Source organism: Cariama cristata, unplaced genomic scaffold (genome assembly GCF_000690535.1).
Source record: "Cariama cristata isolate BGI_N322 unplaced genomic scaffold, ASM69053v1 scaffold18302, whole genome shotgun sequence".
NCBI lineage: Eukaryota > Metazoa > Chordata > Aves > Cariamiformes > Cariamidae > Cariama > Cariama cristata.
Window position 1 is genome coordinate 21,775 of NW_009605753.1, and position 14,920 is coordinate 36,694.

At 42.8% G+C, this 14,920-nt stretch overlaps 1 protein-coding gene across 1 annotated transcript in view; it reads right to left on the minus strand.

The window, feature by feature from the left end:
• The window catches only part of KIAA0195 (KIAA0195 ortholog), a 29,519-nt gene extending 14,948 nt beyond the window's left edge, over positions 1-14,571 (minus strand). Inside the window, exons 1-14 of the mRNA XM_009696116.1 lie at positions 14,458-14,571; positions 13,639-13,766; positions 12,896-13,032; positions 12,022-12,218; positions 11,090-11,241; positions 10,375-10,477; positions 9,980-10,066; positions 9,329-9,445; positions 5,457-5,513; positions 3,529-3,633; positions 2,750-2,914; positions 2,289-2,498; positions 1,807-2,122; positions 892-1,065 (exon numbers count right to left, since the gene is read on the minus strand). Of these exons, the coding sequence (XP_009694418.1) occupies positions 892-1,065; positions 1,807-2,122; positions 2,289-2,498; positions 2,750-2,914; positions 3,529-3,633; positions 5,457-5,513; positions 9,329-9,445; positions 9,980-10,066; positions 10,375-10,477; positions 11,090-11,241; positions 12,022-12,218; positions 12,896-13,032; positions 13,639-13,766; positions 14,458-14,571 (2,062 nt within the window). The remainder of the gene's footprint in view (positions 1-891; positions 1,066-1,806; positions 2,123-2,288; positions 2,499-2,749; positions 2,915-3,528; positions 3,634-5,456; positions 5,514-9,328; positions 9,446-9,979; positions 10,067-10,374; positions 10,478-11,089; positions 11,242-12,021; positions 12,219-12,895; positions 13,033-13,638; positions 13,767-14,457) is intronic.
• Between the last annotated feature and the right edge of the window lie 349 nt (positions 14,572-14,920).

Below are 14,920 nucleotides of genomic sequence, written 5' to 3' on the forward strand. Positions count from 1 at the left end.
AAATTCTTGCTTACAAAGGCAAGGTAGCAGCAACTGGGACAAACAAAAAAAGGCTCCTCCCCAGACTAAGATACAAATTTAAGAAGAATTGGGCAAGAGAATACAGCTTACTTGGTAAATCTCTGGCCAGCATAATAATCATATTTCAGATTCAGTATTGAACATATGTCAATTCCAGAGAACCAAGTTCAGTCAATTTAAGGTATTATGAAGAGATGAAGAGCTCTGACAGGCAAGCTGTTAAATCTTGCCGAGGTGCTTTAAGACTTCACGGTGCCCAGCTGTACATCCTTTCCATCCTAGCCCATTCCTATTAGAATAGGAAGGAGCAGAAGGAGTGGCGAAGTCAGCATGGCTTCAGGTGTTGTACTCATGGTCACCATGAGTTTGCATGGGATTTCTGTGATTTCTTATTAGTATGCAGTAAAGAAATAGAGTATTCACTATAACACACTAGACAACTCGCAAAGATAACGATACGTGATTTGGGTTATCAGAAGGATGAGCACCACTAGCTAAAACCCTGAGCAATATTCAACCCTGCACAGTATCAGTTTCACTACCATAATGAAGTCTATTCAAAACTCAATAAAACCCCCACCTTGCTCTGCCATTTGGTCCCAGAAAACAGGTTTACTATGTGCTATCTCAGATGATTTTTAAAAATTATTTATGACTCTCAAGTGAGCCACAGCTGGGAATAATTGCCCCCCTCAGTAATTCATAGCACTGATCACTAAGGTTTGTTGAGTGTATTTGTACTGGCTATGGGCAGAGCAAGGCTATCACCCCACAGGGATTCCAGACTATTCCGGTCTGACATTTTCTAGGCTCTCTGTGGAAAAGATCCTCCCATACCAATGGATGCCCAAAGAAAAAGGGCAGCCTTACTGGTAGTGGTGTCTTTCACAAAAAGGTTAATCATGTGGCTCAGGGGTGGTCTCCTCTTGGTGATCGATGAAAGCTTCCCCAGGATTGTTTCCTTAACCATCTCATCACTTGGCAAGCGGTACAAGGCCAAATAGTTCTCCTGCTTGAAAAGATCTTTAGCACCTGGTGTGAAACCTGAAGCATGAACAGAGGAGAAAAATTAGGCCCTAACCAAAGCAAAAGAAAGGTCCTCTCCCCTGCTTCTGTGCCATGCACTTTGCCTGTGCTTATTCTGACACCTTCCCAGCAATAGGTAGGTGAGCTGTGTTTACTGTGCATCTACACCAAGATGGCTCAAGATCTATGATGACAATCATTCAGAAGGACTCAATGTTATTCGTAATTACAGCTTTCGTGCTTCTGGTTCATTGAAGAGAGGAACTATGACATTGAAGGACAGGCATAGAAGTGAGTTCAAGAGCTTCCAGATTTTAATCCTAGTGTTACCTCTAACCTCTTATCTCCCCTATGCCTCAGTTTTCCCATCTACAAAACAAGCAGAGGTACCTCACATCATTTATACCCAAACTCCTGGTAAAGCATTACTGTAAAGACAGGGCAGCTATCTGTCCATTAGCAGGTATTCTTTGCCTCCTGATGAGATTGGCAGACTGGAGCCAGAAGAATACCAAGCCTAGCCAGGGCTGGCTGGAAATATTCTTGATGACATTTGTTCCTTTGATAGTATCTACAACGTCAGAACTTGCCAAAACCAAGCTCTTTAATAGACTCTTTTGGCAACGAAACAACAGAGTCAGCTCTGTAATTCCCTCTTCTCAGCAACCATGACTGGGGAAATATTTTTCTTGTGCTCTCTAAGGATAAAGTGTCTATTGACAGCTCTGGTTTCTCTGTGTCTGCTCATTTTCTACTTACCTATTAGCCTGGCAAGCTCACAGAGGCCCCAGGGCACATGGACAGGCAGCACAGCATTGTGAGTTTCCTGGAGGGCAATGTTGCAGAGGTGGTCAGAGAAGCGGCACAGACGCTCTGTCACACTGGCATTGCAGAGATTGAGCAGCACATTCAGGCCTAGAGGTTTGAGGGAATTCAGGTGCATATGCCAGTTGGAGTCATCAAACTGGATGCAGGAGGGGTTCTGCTGGTCCTGGGACAGGCTAAGCATCTCAAGGTGGTAGTCACACACAAAGTCTTCAGCCTCACAAGCCAACACCTCACTATCACCAACAACCTGGTCCAACAGACACGAAAACTCTAGCTGGTTACAATGAATACAGCTCAAGCCTAGAACCCCATAGGGAATTCCCAATTACATTCCCAAAAGGGGAGACTATGAGTTTAATTCTGTCTTATAGCTCCACAAAAGACTACTTGTGTGCTCCTTCAGTATGTCTTACCTGAGTATGCTCCTCCTCTCCACCCTCTGTGTCCTTGCTAAAACTCACATTGGACCCAGAGGGATGCTTGCTTCTGCCATTTTGTTTTCGGTGGGCATGGACATCGGGAGCCTTTGGAGGGTCACTAGACCAGTTGCTCCTCTCTTGCTCATTCATCATGTGGACTGTCTCTGCCAAGGGGCCAGAGAGCAAAGCATCTCTCTCATGGGGCTGCAAGAGACCACCAAAATGAACAGTGGTGATTCAGTTGTCGAAGATGAGCCACTACTGATTCACCTGCTGCTTTAGGACTCCTGTAGAAGAGGATCTCATTCTCGCTGCTTCTTTACCTTCTAAGTAAAAAACTATGGCACAGGACTTCTCTACAAGCAAAGCACCCCCCTCTATAATACCACATTATGCGTGTCAGTCAAACTATTATTAAAGCCAACATACTACATTATGGATTACACATCACTTGCCTCGTCTTCCATCTCAGGATGGCAGAAGGACCGTGTAGAGAGCTCATCAGTCAGATCTTCATGGCTATCATGAGGTGGCTCCACCTTACCACTGAAGAACAGAACAGTCTCTGGGCTGGGATTTGGCCAGGAAAGAATCCCCTGCTTGTCTACACAACAGAGCACCTAGAACATCCCACAAGATCCCCAAGAAAGCAAAAACTCAGTGAAAATATGTCTCAGTGTTCATGCATCGTTGTAAATATCACAAGTTTAATAAACACATGGGAGGAAAGACAAGTCTCTCCTTTGCCAACCTTCTGTCTCAAGAAACGGCACCTAATAACCCTCCGAGAAATCCAAGAATTCCTTGCTCTAGCAGGATTGATGGGTTGTTTAACACCAATTTTATCTCAGGATATTGCAAAACTAGGCATGAAGACCACACGAAGGAAGCAACTACTCAACTTATTTCACCAGCTAGTACCTTCTCAGGACCCAAACCAGCTGGTTTGAACAGGAGTCAAGAGGGTTCTGGGACCAGAACCAGAGCTGGAAAATACAGACATCCTGTTAGATGTCACAGAGTATCTCTAACCATTGTTTCAGCCTGTAAATGTGCTGCTTGGACAAGGCAAGGCAGTTATAAACTCTTCCACAAAGACAGGTGTCTGAAGGGTTTCTAATTCCAACATGGTGAACTGATTGCTAACAGTCCATGCCCAGGGAATGACAACATGAATGATGCAAATGAAGCATCTATGTAGGGCTTCTCCTTCTGACAATCCAGCAATACTCACAGTGACAGATCCCAGACTATGGAGCAAGCTGGAAGTGAAGCTCAGAGTTGGGGATTTGCCTTTTAAAACACAGAGGAAGTGGCTCCAGATACAGCGTATCATTTCCTGCCAAGGGAAGCAGAGGACATCAGCCAATTAAAGACTTACTCAGTGAAAGACGAGAGGAGAGAAGGAAAAAAGGGACTATGACATTACCTGCTTTCAGGTTCAACACAGTGATACACTGTAAAATAAGCATCAGTCTGCGTGGGAACCTGTTAACTGATACAGTGCTGATGTTCTCAAGGGAAAGGCATTTCTCCCCCCCTTCCAGAGGATGCTAACAGACAGTGTGACTGTTGAATTGAGAATTCACTGAAACTACCTTTGTCTAACCAAAAACACAGGAAGGAATTCTGAAGTGATTTCATTTGGGGTGAATCAGCTGTTATCTTTCAGTATTTTTTTCCTAAAATAATTCTCATCCCCTTGGATTATAGAGTTTGAGGCCTTAAGCTTATGATGACCATGCTGTAAATCAGGCAAATGGACTCACTGCGGTGAGGTGACTTGTCCAAGGTTACTTACTGAGGCAGTGACAATGTTGGAAATAAAGCTAAGGTGCCGTAACTACTCCACCATTACAAATGAATTGTAATGAACACAGTAATAAACTAAAGAAGGGGTATTTTTCAAAATTAAAATGTCAAGTTGGTGGCCTTCATCTTCCACACAAAAATGTTTCAGAGGGAGTCTGGATGGCAGCGATCAATCCAAGCACCAGAGCTGTACATTTTCTCTGCATTACAGTGTTATTTTACTGCTTTTTAGCTCTTGTTCTGGAATGCTGGCACTGCAGAGCACTTCCCCCAAAGCTCCTTGGATCGAGTTCCTTAGATCCTAAGGGTTAGTACAGCCATAAGCTCAAATGCAGAACAATCATGAGCTATCACCAGAACAAAAAAGCTCTTACTTAAACCAGTTTCTCGTAAGCAAAAATGTTACATAGGTACAAAAGGAAAGGAGGAGATCTTCTCAATGAGGACGGTAATCTCAAATCATTCCCAATTAATACTTGAAAAACATCTCCGCTAAATTATGAACTGGCACAGAAAGACAATAAAATATTCAGCAAAGGAAGCGTGTGTGTCCGCATCCATGTGCATTCTTCTGTGTGGCTGGCAGCAAGGGGATATGAATTGATTCTTATAACATCTAGGGATTTTTAATCACTCCTGGAGTGCATCTGCCTCCTTATGGAAAGGGGAATCTTAATGCCAGATTAGAGAGAAAAGTGTCTTTCCACTACCCACCTGTTTAGTCTGGATGATGCAATTTATAGAGTGGCCAGATGCAGTTCCTCCCCCAGAAAAAGGTCTTCTGCATGTTTATCTGCCCCAGCTTTGGAAGCACTAGTAATGTGCTTAAGCTTGTTAAGGAGCCTATGAAACAGGATCAGACTTTTAAAAAGCCTGAACATCCCATGGTTCCCTCTTCACATTTGGTCTTGGTGCTGACCACCATCTCCTCTGTTCTTTAGTTTTGACTTGAAGAAGGTTTTTCTGGTTCAAGCAAAATACTTCCCTTCTTTCTGACACACACCATAAAAAGTTTATTTTACTCCTGGAACAGGAGGACTTGAAAGAGGTATTTTCTTCAGGACAGAAAAAGATGATTTCAAACCATTTGCAATATTCAGAAAAGCACAACTGGACTCAGTATCAAAGTCACCTCAATCTCTGGTCAGCAGAACGGCATTTACATGGGAAGGTGTAGGGGAAAGACATGCAACCTGCATGCATAGCAAATTAAAGCAGCAAATGAGTGACAATGGACAACTGACACAAGTAAAAAGGGTCTAGGAACAAGCAGGAGTTCACAGAGGAAGGGAAAGGATATCATGAAGTTCTGCAGTGAAGATGGAAGAAAACAATTCATAATAATAGTACCTGAGAAGATACCATCTCTGTGTAGCTGCTGAGAGTGTCCTCTGAAAACTTAGCAAGCTGCAGCAAGAGAAGAGACCAGTTACTATAATTGTGCTCAGAAATGTGTCATGAGGAACATCCTTCCCTAAATATTGTGCCTTCAAAGAGAACAAAGCAGGTGTCCTGCTCTGTGGGAATCGCTACACCAAGGCAGACCAATAATTCATCAAAGCAATTAAGTCTTTAATGGACTATGTCTTTATCTACTTGTGAAGCACAGTCAAAGTGCTTGGTGCTGTACATCACAGAAGAACACGCAGTCATTACCTAAATGTCTACAGAGAAAATAATAGCAATTAGACCCAGAGGAGGCTCTTTCTGGATGGTTATTTTTAGACAGAAAGAGCCAGGATTGACTGATCTGTTTTTAAGCTATACAGGTCAGTTAAAAGAAGGGAGCTAGAAGAGTGGTTGTAAAAGCAGGTGCCTGGAACAGAATGGACACAGAGGAATGAGGTGATATGAATGAGATGTGGATAGGAAATGAAAAGAAATTATAGCAGGGCACTACCACGGGGCTCTTGGAATTACACCAAGAAATACACTAACTTAAAATTTGTGCATCCAGCACAAAGGAATTCCACAGTAGATGTAATTTTGGAAAACAGTTTAAATTTAAGTATATTCATAAGCATAAGTGAAGATGGCAATTACATTTGTATGTAAGTAAAACAACACCCCAAATAATAATGCCTATATCTAACACTTTTAAAAGGATCAGTTTAACAAAGCTGAAAAAAGCCAGGATAAATTTGTCAGAAATAATTTAAACTGGGAACTATGAAGGATAATTAGGAACTGTTTAACAATATTTTATTAAAATTTTAAAAAGCAACAACCCCATAGTAAAAATAGAAGTCCAGTTTTGAATGGAAGTGAAAATAGAAGTAAAAATTAACATCAAAATAAGAAAAAGTATACCAGTAGGTAATTAAAACCAGTCCACTGCTTGCTGAAGTCAGTGAAATGGCAAATGATACTGCAGGCAAGGCAGACGTGTTAAATAAATATTGCTATTCCTTATTCAGGGATATTATCATACCATATGATAACTGAAATATTTTCCATTCTAACACTAGCTACTGAAAGTAAACATGTTTAAATTAGCAGGTCTGGACAACTTTCTGACTGTTAACTGCTGATTTTGTACAAGGCTTGAAACATGGATTAAGTCCTAGTGCAACGGAAGACAGCTAATGTGGTGCCAATGGCTAGAAAGGGTAAGGAGAACAAACCAAGTTACCACAGGACCCCAGGCAGACTTTGATTTCAGACAGAATAACAGAGCAGCTAATATGAGACTCAACTGAAAGAAAAGAAGTGGAATAATACAACCAGCGCCAAACAACACAAGTATATGAGTAATAAATCTCATCAAACTACTGTCATATCTTTTTTGACAGAATTACAAATTTGACTGATAAAAGTAATGCTTTTGACATAGACCACTTGGTACTTTGACTTGATACAAAATGCTTTACCGGTTTTCTAACAAAAACTAGAGTAATACTGGAGAAACAGGGCCCATATTAGATATATTAGAAATAGCCTATCTCCAAATGGAACAGAAACTGAGGAATTATTTGCAATAGAATGTGTTACTAGCTCAAGCAGGGACAAATCTGAGTATTTTGTTAATAGCCTGAAAGAAAACTAAAAAATCATTACTGATAGAGACTGTAATCTATACAAAGCTTGGGGCAGGGTCCAATAACAAAGAGAACAGACGACTGTTACAGAACAAGATGGATTGCTTGGCAAATAAGCAAAAACATGCATACCAACAGGCACAAAAGTAAGGTTGCATACCTAGGAGCTAAAATGGAGGCTGGACTTACAGGATGAGGACTCTATCTCAGAAAGTAGTAACTCTGTAGATTACCAGCTGAACAAAGCCTGGCCATTTAAAGCAGCGGCTAAAAGATCTAATATGATCCTTTGTTGCACTAACAAGGGAACATAGAGTAGAAAGTCCAAATTATTCAGAAATTTAGCACAAGCACAACTGTTACTGTAATATTTTGTGGGTTTTAGAGATTCACAATTCTACAGTGATCCTGAAGCACTGGAGAAACCTAAGAGGAAAGCCAAGAGAAAGGTTAGAGGGTTGGAAAATATGCTTATAGTGACTCAAGGTGCTTAAACTCTTTACTTAACCAAAGAGACGGTAAAAGTGAATGTGAGTAGCCACAACAGACCAGAAATTTGATTGACTTGCTCTTAAATCTAGGAGACAAAAGATGTACATGTTCCAAGGGCTGGAAATCAGACACTACAAAAATTCTTACTAACATAGAATGATCATTTTTAGCAGTGAAGGTAAATAATTACTGAAACAACCTATCAAAGACAGTACAAATGTTTCCAAACCAGCATCAAATTCCTTTCTAAAAGGAATGCTGCTGTAGTCCAACTATAGTAATGCAACTTGAGGCAGAGGCGTGTTTGGGGGCACAGTGGTTTGTGTCCTGCAGGATATCTGACTAACCAGTCACAAAGGTCACCTATGGTCTTGAAAAACTGGGAGTCAAACAGCTTAAACACGATGGAAGGGGGGCAGAAGGTGGAGAAAAGCATCACACAGGCCAAGTGATTGCAGAGGAGGAGGGTCTTACCTGCTACATTTTGAACAGAGTAGAGAGAAAGAAGGAATGAAATAGAAAGGCCAAGAGAAGACTGCCCTAGTCAAGGGGGAGAATAACCAAGGCACATCACCACGGTTGTTCCGCAGCAGCAAGGATGGAGGATCATGTTTGAGATGTCACAGAAAGAGCTGGCTGGACAGAGTGAGTTGCCTGGACAAGAAAAAGGAGAAGACAGGAAAGAACACAAGGAAGGTATGCAAGTATGAGTGACAGGGCAAATGGGTCTGTTGAGAATGATGAAGCAGGGAAGACAAGGAGCTCTGGCTTTTCCCAGCCAAATAGCAAGGTGCGAAGGAAAGAGGAAGGTTCCAAAGATAGAAACCAACTGATGCTGAGAATGGGTGGGAAAGGTAAAGTGGAGAAAACACTGAAAAGATATGGTAAAGTGCAAATGCCATTGAGGGGGGTAACATGTGTCCTCCCGCTCAGGACATAGGCAGCTTAGTCATGTACAATCTATAGGGAAAAGAATAGGAAACACAGACTCAGGGCCACAGAGGCCAAGGAAGGACAAGAAGGAGAGAGAAACTCTGTCCAAGTACAGGCATAACAGAAGTCAGCACAGAAGACAAACATAGCACAGTGCATCTCACCAACACTGCCACCAGGAGAGAACAACAGACACCCGTCAGGGCATCCAGTTCAGGATCACACACCCATCAAACTAACAAACTCCACTCCCCAAATCAGCACAACCACCAGTAATTCCTCTTACTCCCTGACCTACTGCAAAGGCCATGCCTGCAAGTGAAGCCACAGAACCTCAGGAAAGGGCTGTTCAGCCCACATGTTAAAACAGGGAATTGTAGAGGATCTCATGTATTCCATTCCTTCTCAGTGACTAAACACTCCCTAGTTACAGCCACCACAGGGCATTTATCTCCATGTTGACCCCTCCAACAGATTATATTTAGCTGATAGAAAGCACATGCCTTGAAGAGATTTATGGAATCCCTGGAGCTTCTTATCACCTTGGGCTATCTGTAGACAGGTTGAAAAAATTAAAACACCTATTCAAGAAGAAGTCACACTGTGCTCCAGAGAGAGGGCATAGCTGGGACAACCAAAGATCCAACAAGCTTTTACAATTATGTGGACACATCTGCTGAATTCACTGCGCTCACTTCATAGAGCCCTTCTCATCTCCTGGTCTTTTCTCTGCAATGGTTCGATGGGAGAGATACCTACCAGTGAGGTGGATGAGGCCTTGCTCATCTGGGCCAAGACTCTGGCTTCTCCAAAGGCTGTAGCAAGAATCCACAGGACAGGAAAGAGCAACGGAAGGATAGGCAGGACACCATTCACCTGAAAAAAAATTGTGATCACCAGCAAGCCCAGAGACAACAAGAAGTCAGACCTCTCACGTGACATCTTTTCCACCACAGTGAGAGGATGGGTAAAAGGCAATGGCAGGAAGGAAGGAGACCGCTTCCACTGGAAGCAGTGCAACACAGGGAGAAGCACAGGAGGGGAGACACGCACACCCTTAAGGTTTTGTAGTGAAGGAGGCCATAAATAAATCACATCAGCTTGCAGCTGGTTTTCCTGAAAACATAAACTCTTACAAGTTTAAAGGCAAAGGATACCATATATATTTATATACACACACATATATATGCATACATGGCAAGTGAGAGAGCACAAACAATGTAAAGGGCACTCTAGGAGGAATGGCCAGGATAGAGCTGTTGTCCTGCTCTACTGAGAGCTCCTGGATCCAGCATGCACAAGGGTGTGCATAGGATGCTGTCACAGGATGAAGCAAGTCACTGATGGAGGGAATCAGTCTCAGTGCTGCTCTGAGGAAGAGGTGTAGTGGAGCTCAAAGCTCTCCTCTACCTGTAGCTGAAGAAGAGTGTACTGCCAAGAAGCAATTCCAGGAGCTTTGAAAATGAAGCGCACAGCATTGGTGATCAGGAAGCCAGCCTGCAATTCAAACAGAGATGACACTGTAATCTAACTACTAGCACTTGCAGAGAAGTTTTCACTGCCTTGTAACATTCTCAGCCCTGGGAAAGTCTGGAGGACAGACTTGGTCTGCTGCTGCAGTTCCTTCCTCCACTCTCATGGCTAGATGGCTCAGCATCTTTGCTTCTCTGAACTACTCAAGGCCCACACAGTCAGCTGCATGAGTTAGGGCCTGGTCACAATTTCCTGTTGATGGCTGCAAATTCTTCACCTTTATTGATAAAACACGCCTATATTCAACATCAAAAGCTTGAAATTAGACTTACCAGTACAATAGGAACAGCGTATTTCAGCATCACTGACTGTACAGTGAATCTCTCATTATCCAGGGCTGTCACAGGACGTGACAAAGCCATTTCCAAACACCACCTAAAGAATGGAAAACAGCTTGAGATTTCAGCAACCAAGGCTCTAATCCTGTACTTTCCTCAGATATAAACCTCCTAGCAGACCTGATTAGAATACTGTGTTTACCCTGTGCTATGAGGGATGACCTTCAAATGAGAAGCCAAGTTCTACAACAACAGCATTGCACTTGCCATGGTAAATTTGCAGTGCCGCTGAGCAAACTCCCCAGGTCTCTTCACCCACTTAACACACCCCAATGTGTACTGAAACTCCAACAGGACATTCAGATATCTGTATCTCCAGTAGACCAAAGGGTGTCATATTGCTGGTTACATCAAATGCATGAAATCCGTGACCTCTCTGCATTGGTCAAATTTAGTCGGGAGGTAATGAGCTGAACAGTAATACTTAGCATATATGTGGTTTTATATATTAGCCTAACCTACCAGTTATGGAGGACAATTGAAGACAGACAGTAAGAAACTTCTAGCATTCCCAGGTAATAAAGAAAACACAGCACAGCATATTTGAAAATTCCTGTCCTGGACTGGTAAGTCTCATTCTTTGCTGACACAAGGCAGCAACAAGGACACAGACAAACTATGCAGGCATTGTGCACTGTATTTAACCCACCTGACATTATCAATTATCGGGGTCTTCAAGACACGGAAGAGACGATACAGCTGAGGGTTCTGAGGTTCCTTCTTCACTTCTCCCCTTGGGGAGGGTGGAGGTGAGAAAGGTGGAAACAGATCTCCTGGCTCCAGAACTATGTGCTCATCATCCTAGAAAAAAAGTCAGAGACCCCAAAAGCTGCACAGCTGGGACCTCGGTGGAACCCTGCTGTGAGGGACTGGAGGTTAAGCACAGCAGGATTCCTCCCACCACAAGTGACACAATATATGTTTGTCACAGTTCCCTCTCTCAGCTCTCAAAAATTCATTAGCTAAACTATTGCTTCAAACTTGAAGCAAAATGAAATGCTTGCGTTTAAGCACATCTGGTTATTTCATGAAAACTGGCACTTGGAGTGAAAGTTACAATAAAAACCAACAAAGGTAAGGTTCAACATTTAAACTTTTTCCAACCTTCTTCAAGCAGCAAAATCTTTGCACAAATCTTGTAACTGATTTGTTAATTTACTTATACCCCAGCTATTTTATATTATCTTCTTTTATAATAAATCAGTAGTAAGGAGAAGGTCAAAACAGACTAACTTTATTTCTCCACATAAAAAACAGGATAAAGTAGGGGGTCATATCATGCCACTGGATAGATTCACTCCACTTATATTTAGCAGCATATTACAATTGGAAGAGATGGAAATCTGGTGCTTTGGTATGACATTAGTGTCTCCTGTCCATTGGGTTTGAGAGTTTATAGAGAAGATGCAGTCTGTCTAAAAAAGCACCATCCTTGACTGAATGAGAATTTCAAGCTATTTTCAAGGTCAGAAGAAATCAAACACTCCAATGATCTTTACACTGGGAATTCCCTGTACCATTAGCGAGAAAATCCTGGAAAATGTATTGTTACAGGTCAGGGAAATAAGACAAGCAAGTTACCTTAATCCCTCTCAGAGAAGCGAATGACTCCTGGCCTGGCCTCAAAGCAATGACATCTCCTTCTACTAACAGGCTGACAGGCAGGTTGACAAGATGACCATCCCTGTAGGCCCAATGAAGGGACCAGGATGGGGCATAAGGCATGTGAAGGTCAGGGTACATGGAGTCTGGCCATTTAACCTCCTTGCCAAGTGTATCTGAAAGCACAAAGTGTGAAAGAATTAAGTGGTAACAATTCTGGAGGGGCCAATCATACATTGATTTACATCCTGTAGTGGCTATAGGTCCTGCACTGCTAAGCTGAGTCCATTCCCATGATCTTTTATCATTTCTCTCTTTCTCCTTGATGGCTTTTCCCCTCTTTCTCCATCCAGTATTAACAACTAAACCTAGTCATTTTATAACCTTAAATCCATACTTGTACAATGGAAAAGCTAAGGGCTGTCCTTAAAACTGCCGCACTTAAAGGAAATGCCTCCTCAGTTTTAAAAGTCCCCACTGAGACGATGCTCACACACAGCAATTTATTTCCTTCTGTTCTATGTTGTGGTACAACCCCACATATTCTTCTCTCATCATCTGCTGCAAGGCAGATATTTTTGTAAGATACTGAGGATTCTAATTACTCCAAAGCACAGACATAACAGACGCCTACCTGATAACACACAGATTGGAAGCACATGGCCACATGACAGCTCAAAATAACTATTCTACAGGACAGGCATGAGTAGGACACAATTCTCACAGCCTGTTTCTGTGTAACATAGGGCAAGGCTAGTAAGCTCAGTTAGTAATGTATGTGATCAGGTTTGGAGAAAAAAACAATGGGAGGAAAACACAAATGCAAATAAGAGACAGATGAATAAGACCTCACCATTTATCTTATCAATGATTGTCTGAAGTCTCCTCTCCACCTCTCTGCACTTCAGCCTCTCTTGACGCCCGATCATGAAGAGATCCAAGAGGAGAAGGAGGAAGAGTGCCAGTGCATTAACTATCTCAGCACCTTGGCTTTACATAGCAAAACAGAAGAAAGCAGAGAGCAGATGAGGTTTGAGTAAATGAGAAGATTACACTGCCAGCCGCCCACAGAGATAAATGCACACCTGCTCGGTTGTTTATTCCTACATCCCACAGACTTATGGCTAAAAAAGAAAAGCAGGGGAGCTATGATCACACTTCTTCTTTAGAATAATGCCACCAGAGAAGTCTGAAAGGACCTGTCTCATTAAAAAATACCCTTACAAATAAGGTCAAGACATGCTATGGCACATGTGACTGCAGAATAACTTCCCCTGTGAGCCACTAACTTCTCCAGTTTCAAAATCCTTCCTAGCTATGACAATGCCTTAGGATTTTTCAAGATCTAGGAATGTTGTAGCAAAAAAATCTCGGTCTCTCCACAGGACACTCTATGGATCTATTAGAAGTAGAATCAAGTTGTTTGAAGTTTTGTGACAGGTACTGATAGAGACAGAATTACCAGTGTGAGTATGCTAATATCCAGATGTCTAGAGAGAATGAGGGACAACACTGTTACATCAGCCACACACAGTGTGGAGACGATATAAAACTATCACCTCGCTTCAGCTAACCAGCATAGGATGTTTTGCTTACCTCCCCTGTGGCTGGCTCCCATAGCAGCACAGCAGCAACAGCACTGCCAGCAGCATCAGAGATGCACCAGGCCAGTGGAAACAGGAGCAACGGTTACCATGGTACAGAAAACTGCTCCTCCACACCTCCTACAAAAGGAGAGCAGTAGTCAGTCAGCATTCATGAAATACAGAGCCAGACATTTGAAAAAGCAGAGTGAGAAAGAGCGAAGGCAGCAGTTGACACTCCAGGGTGAACGCAACTTTGTAAAGCCCCTGAACATCATACAGAGCATCCCAGATCAGTTATGCAAATGCTACACAAGTAGTACAAGTGCAAGTGCACTAACGGTTGCTCAGCTGGCGAGACTGGGCGAACACTCTTGCTTGGAAGAATGAAAAGGCTTCTGTGCCAGGCTGCTCCATTGTCACCAACCAAACGAGGAACACTTTTAAGTACTGTGCATGAACACTAGCACTTTGTATTCAATACACACACCAGACAAACATGGTGGACAAGGGGAGACTGTTGAGCTTCACACCTCTTTCTCTCCACCTGATACAGACACCCTAGGCTGCCATTAGTGGCTCTTTAAGCCCTTAGATCCTTCACAGGTGAAGCTAAGCTCCTGTAGAGCTCCAGCATCCAGGGGAGAAGTGCTGAGAGAAACACACCCTTAGGTAGATTCCTTGCTTTGTTCCCAAGGACTTTAGCAGTTCTACACCCGGACACTCTGCAGCAGCAGTCTGGGAGGGAATGCAGCTAACTTTTGTTTAATCTTCAGCTTTACTGTGAAAAGGGGAGACTGAGCGCCCAACCTTGTGCTGTTTGGTGCCTCACCTTCCATGAAGTCACTTTTTTCCGTTCCTTCTGATGCCCCTCCAGCAGTGCTGACAACTGGTCTCTCAGGATCGTGAGGGCTTTCTTTGTGGTAAGGCCCAAACTTGAGGTCATCTCATCCTGAGGTGCCAGAAAAACAAACCGTTTAGTGCTTTCCTATTTTCTTCTTAGGCTTTTTCCTGGTGGCTGACTGAGCACTCTACCGTGAATGCCCTGCACTCATAATCATCAGTCTGATTCTCCACTTTCCTGAAATCATCTTCCCTCCTGTGAACTTTAGACTGCTAGCTGGAATTAAGAGCACTTAGATAACATCAGGTAAACAAACCGGTCCTGACTGTGCCGGATAAATACTTTATCAAAGCACAATACCAAGTAATTTCTGCGAAACAAGATTCTAATCAGCAGAGGCTGAGGACAATACAAAGAGAGGCTGCTCAGCTCTGAGGTTACACAGGCTTGA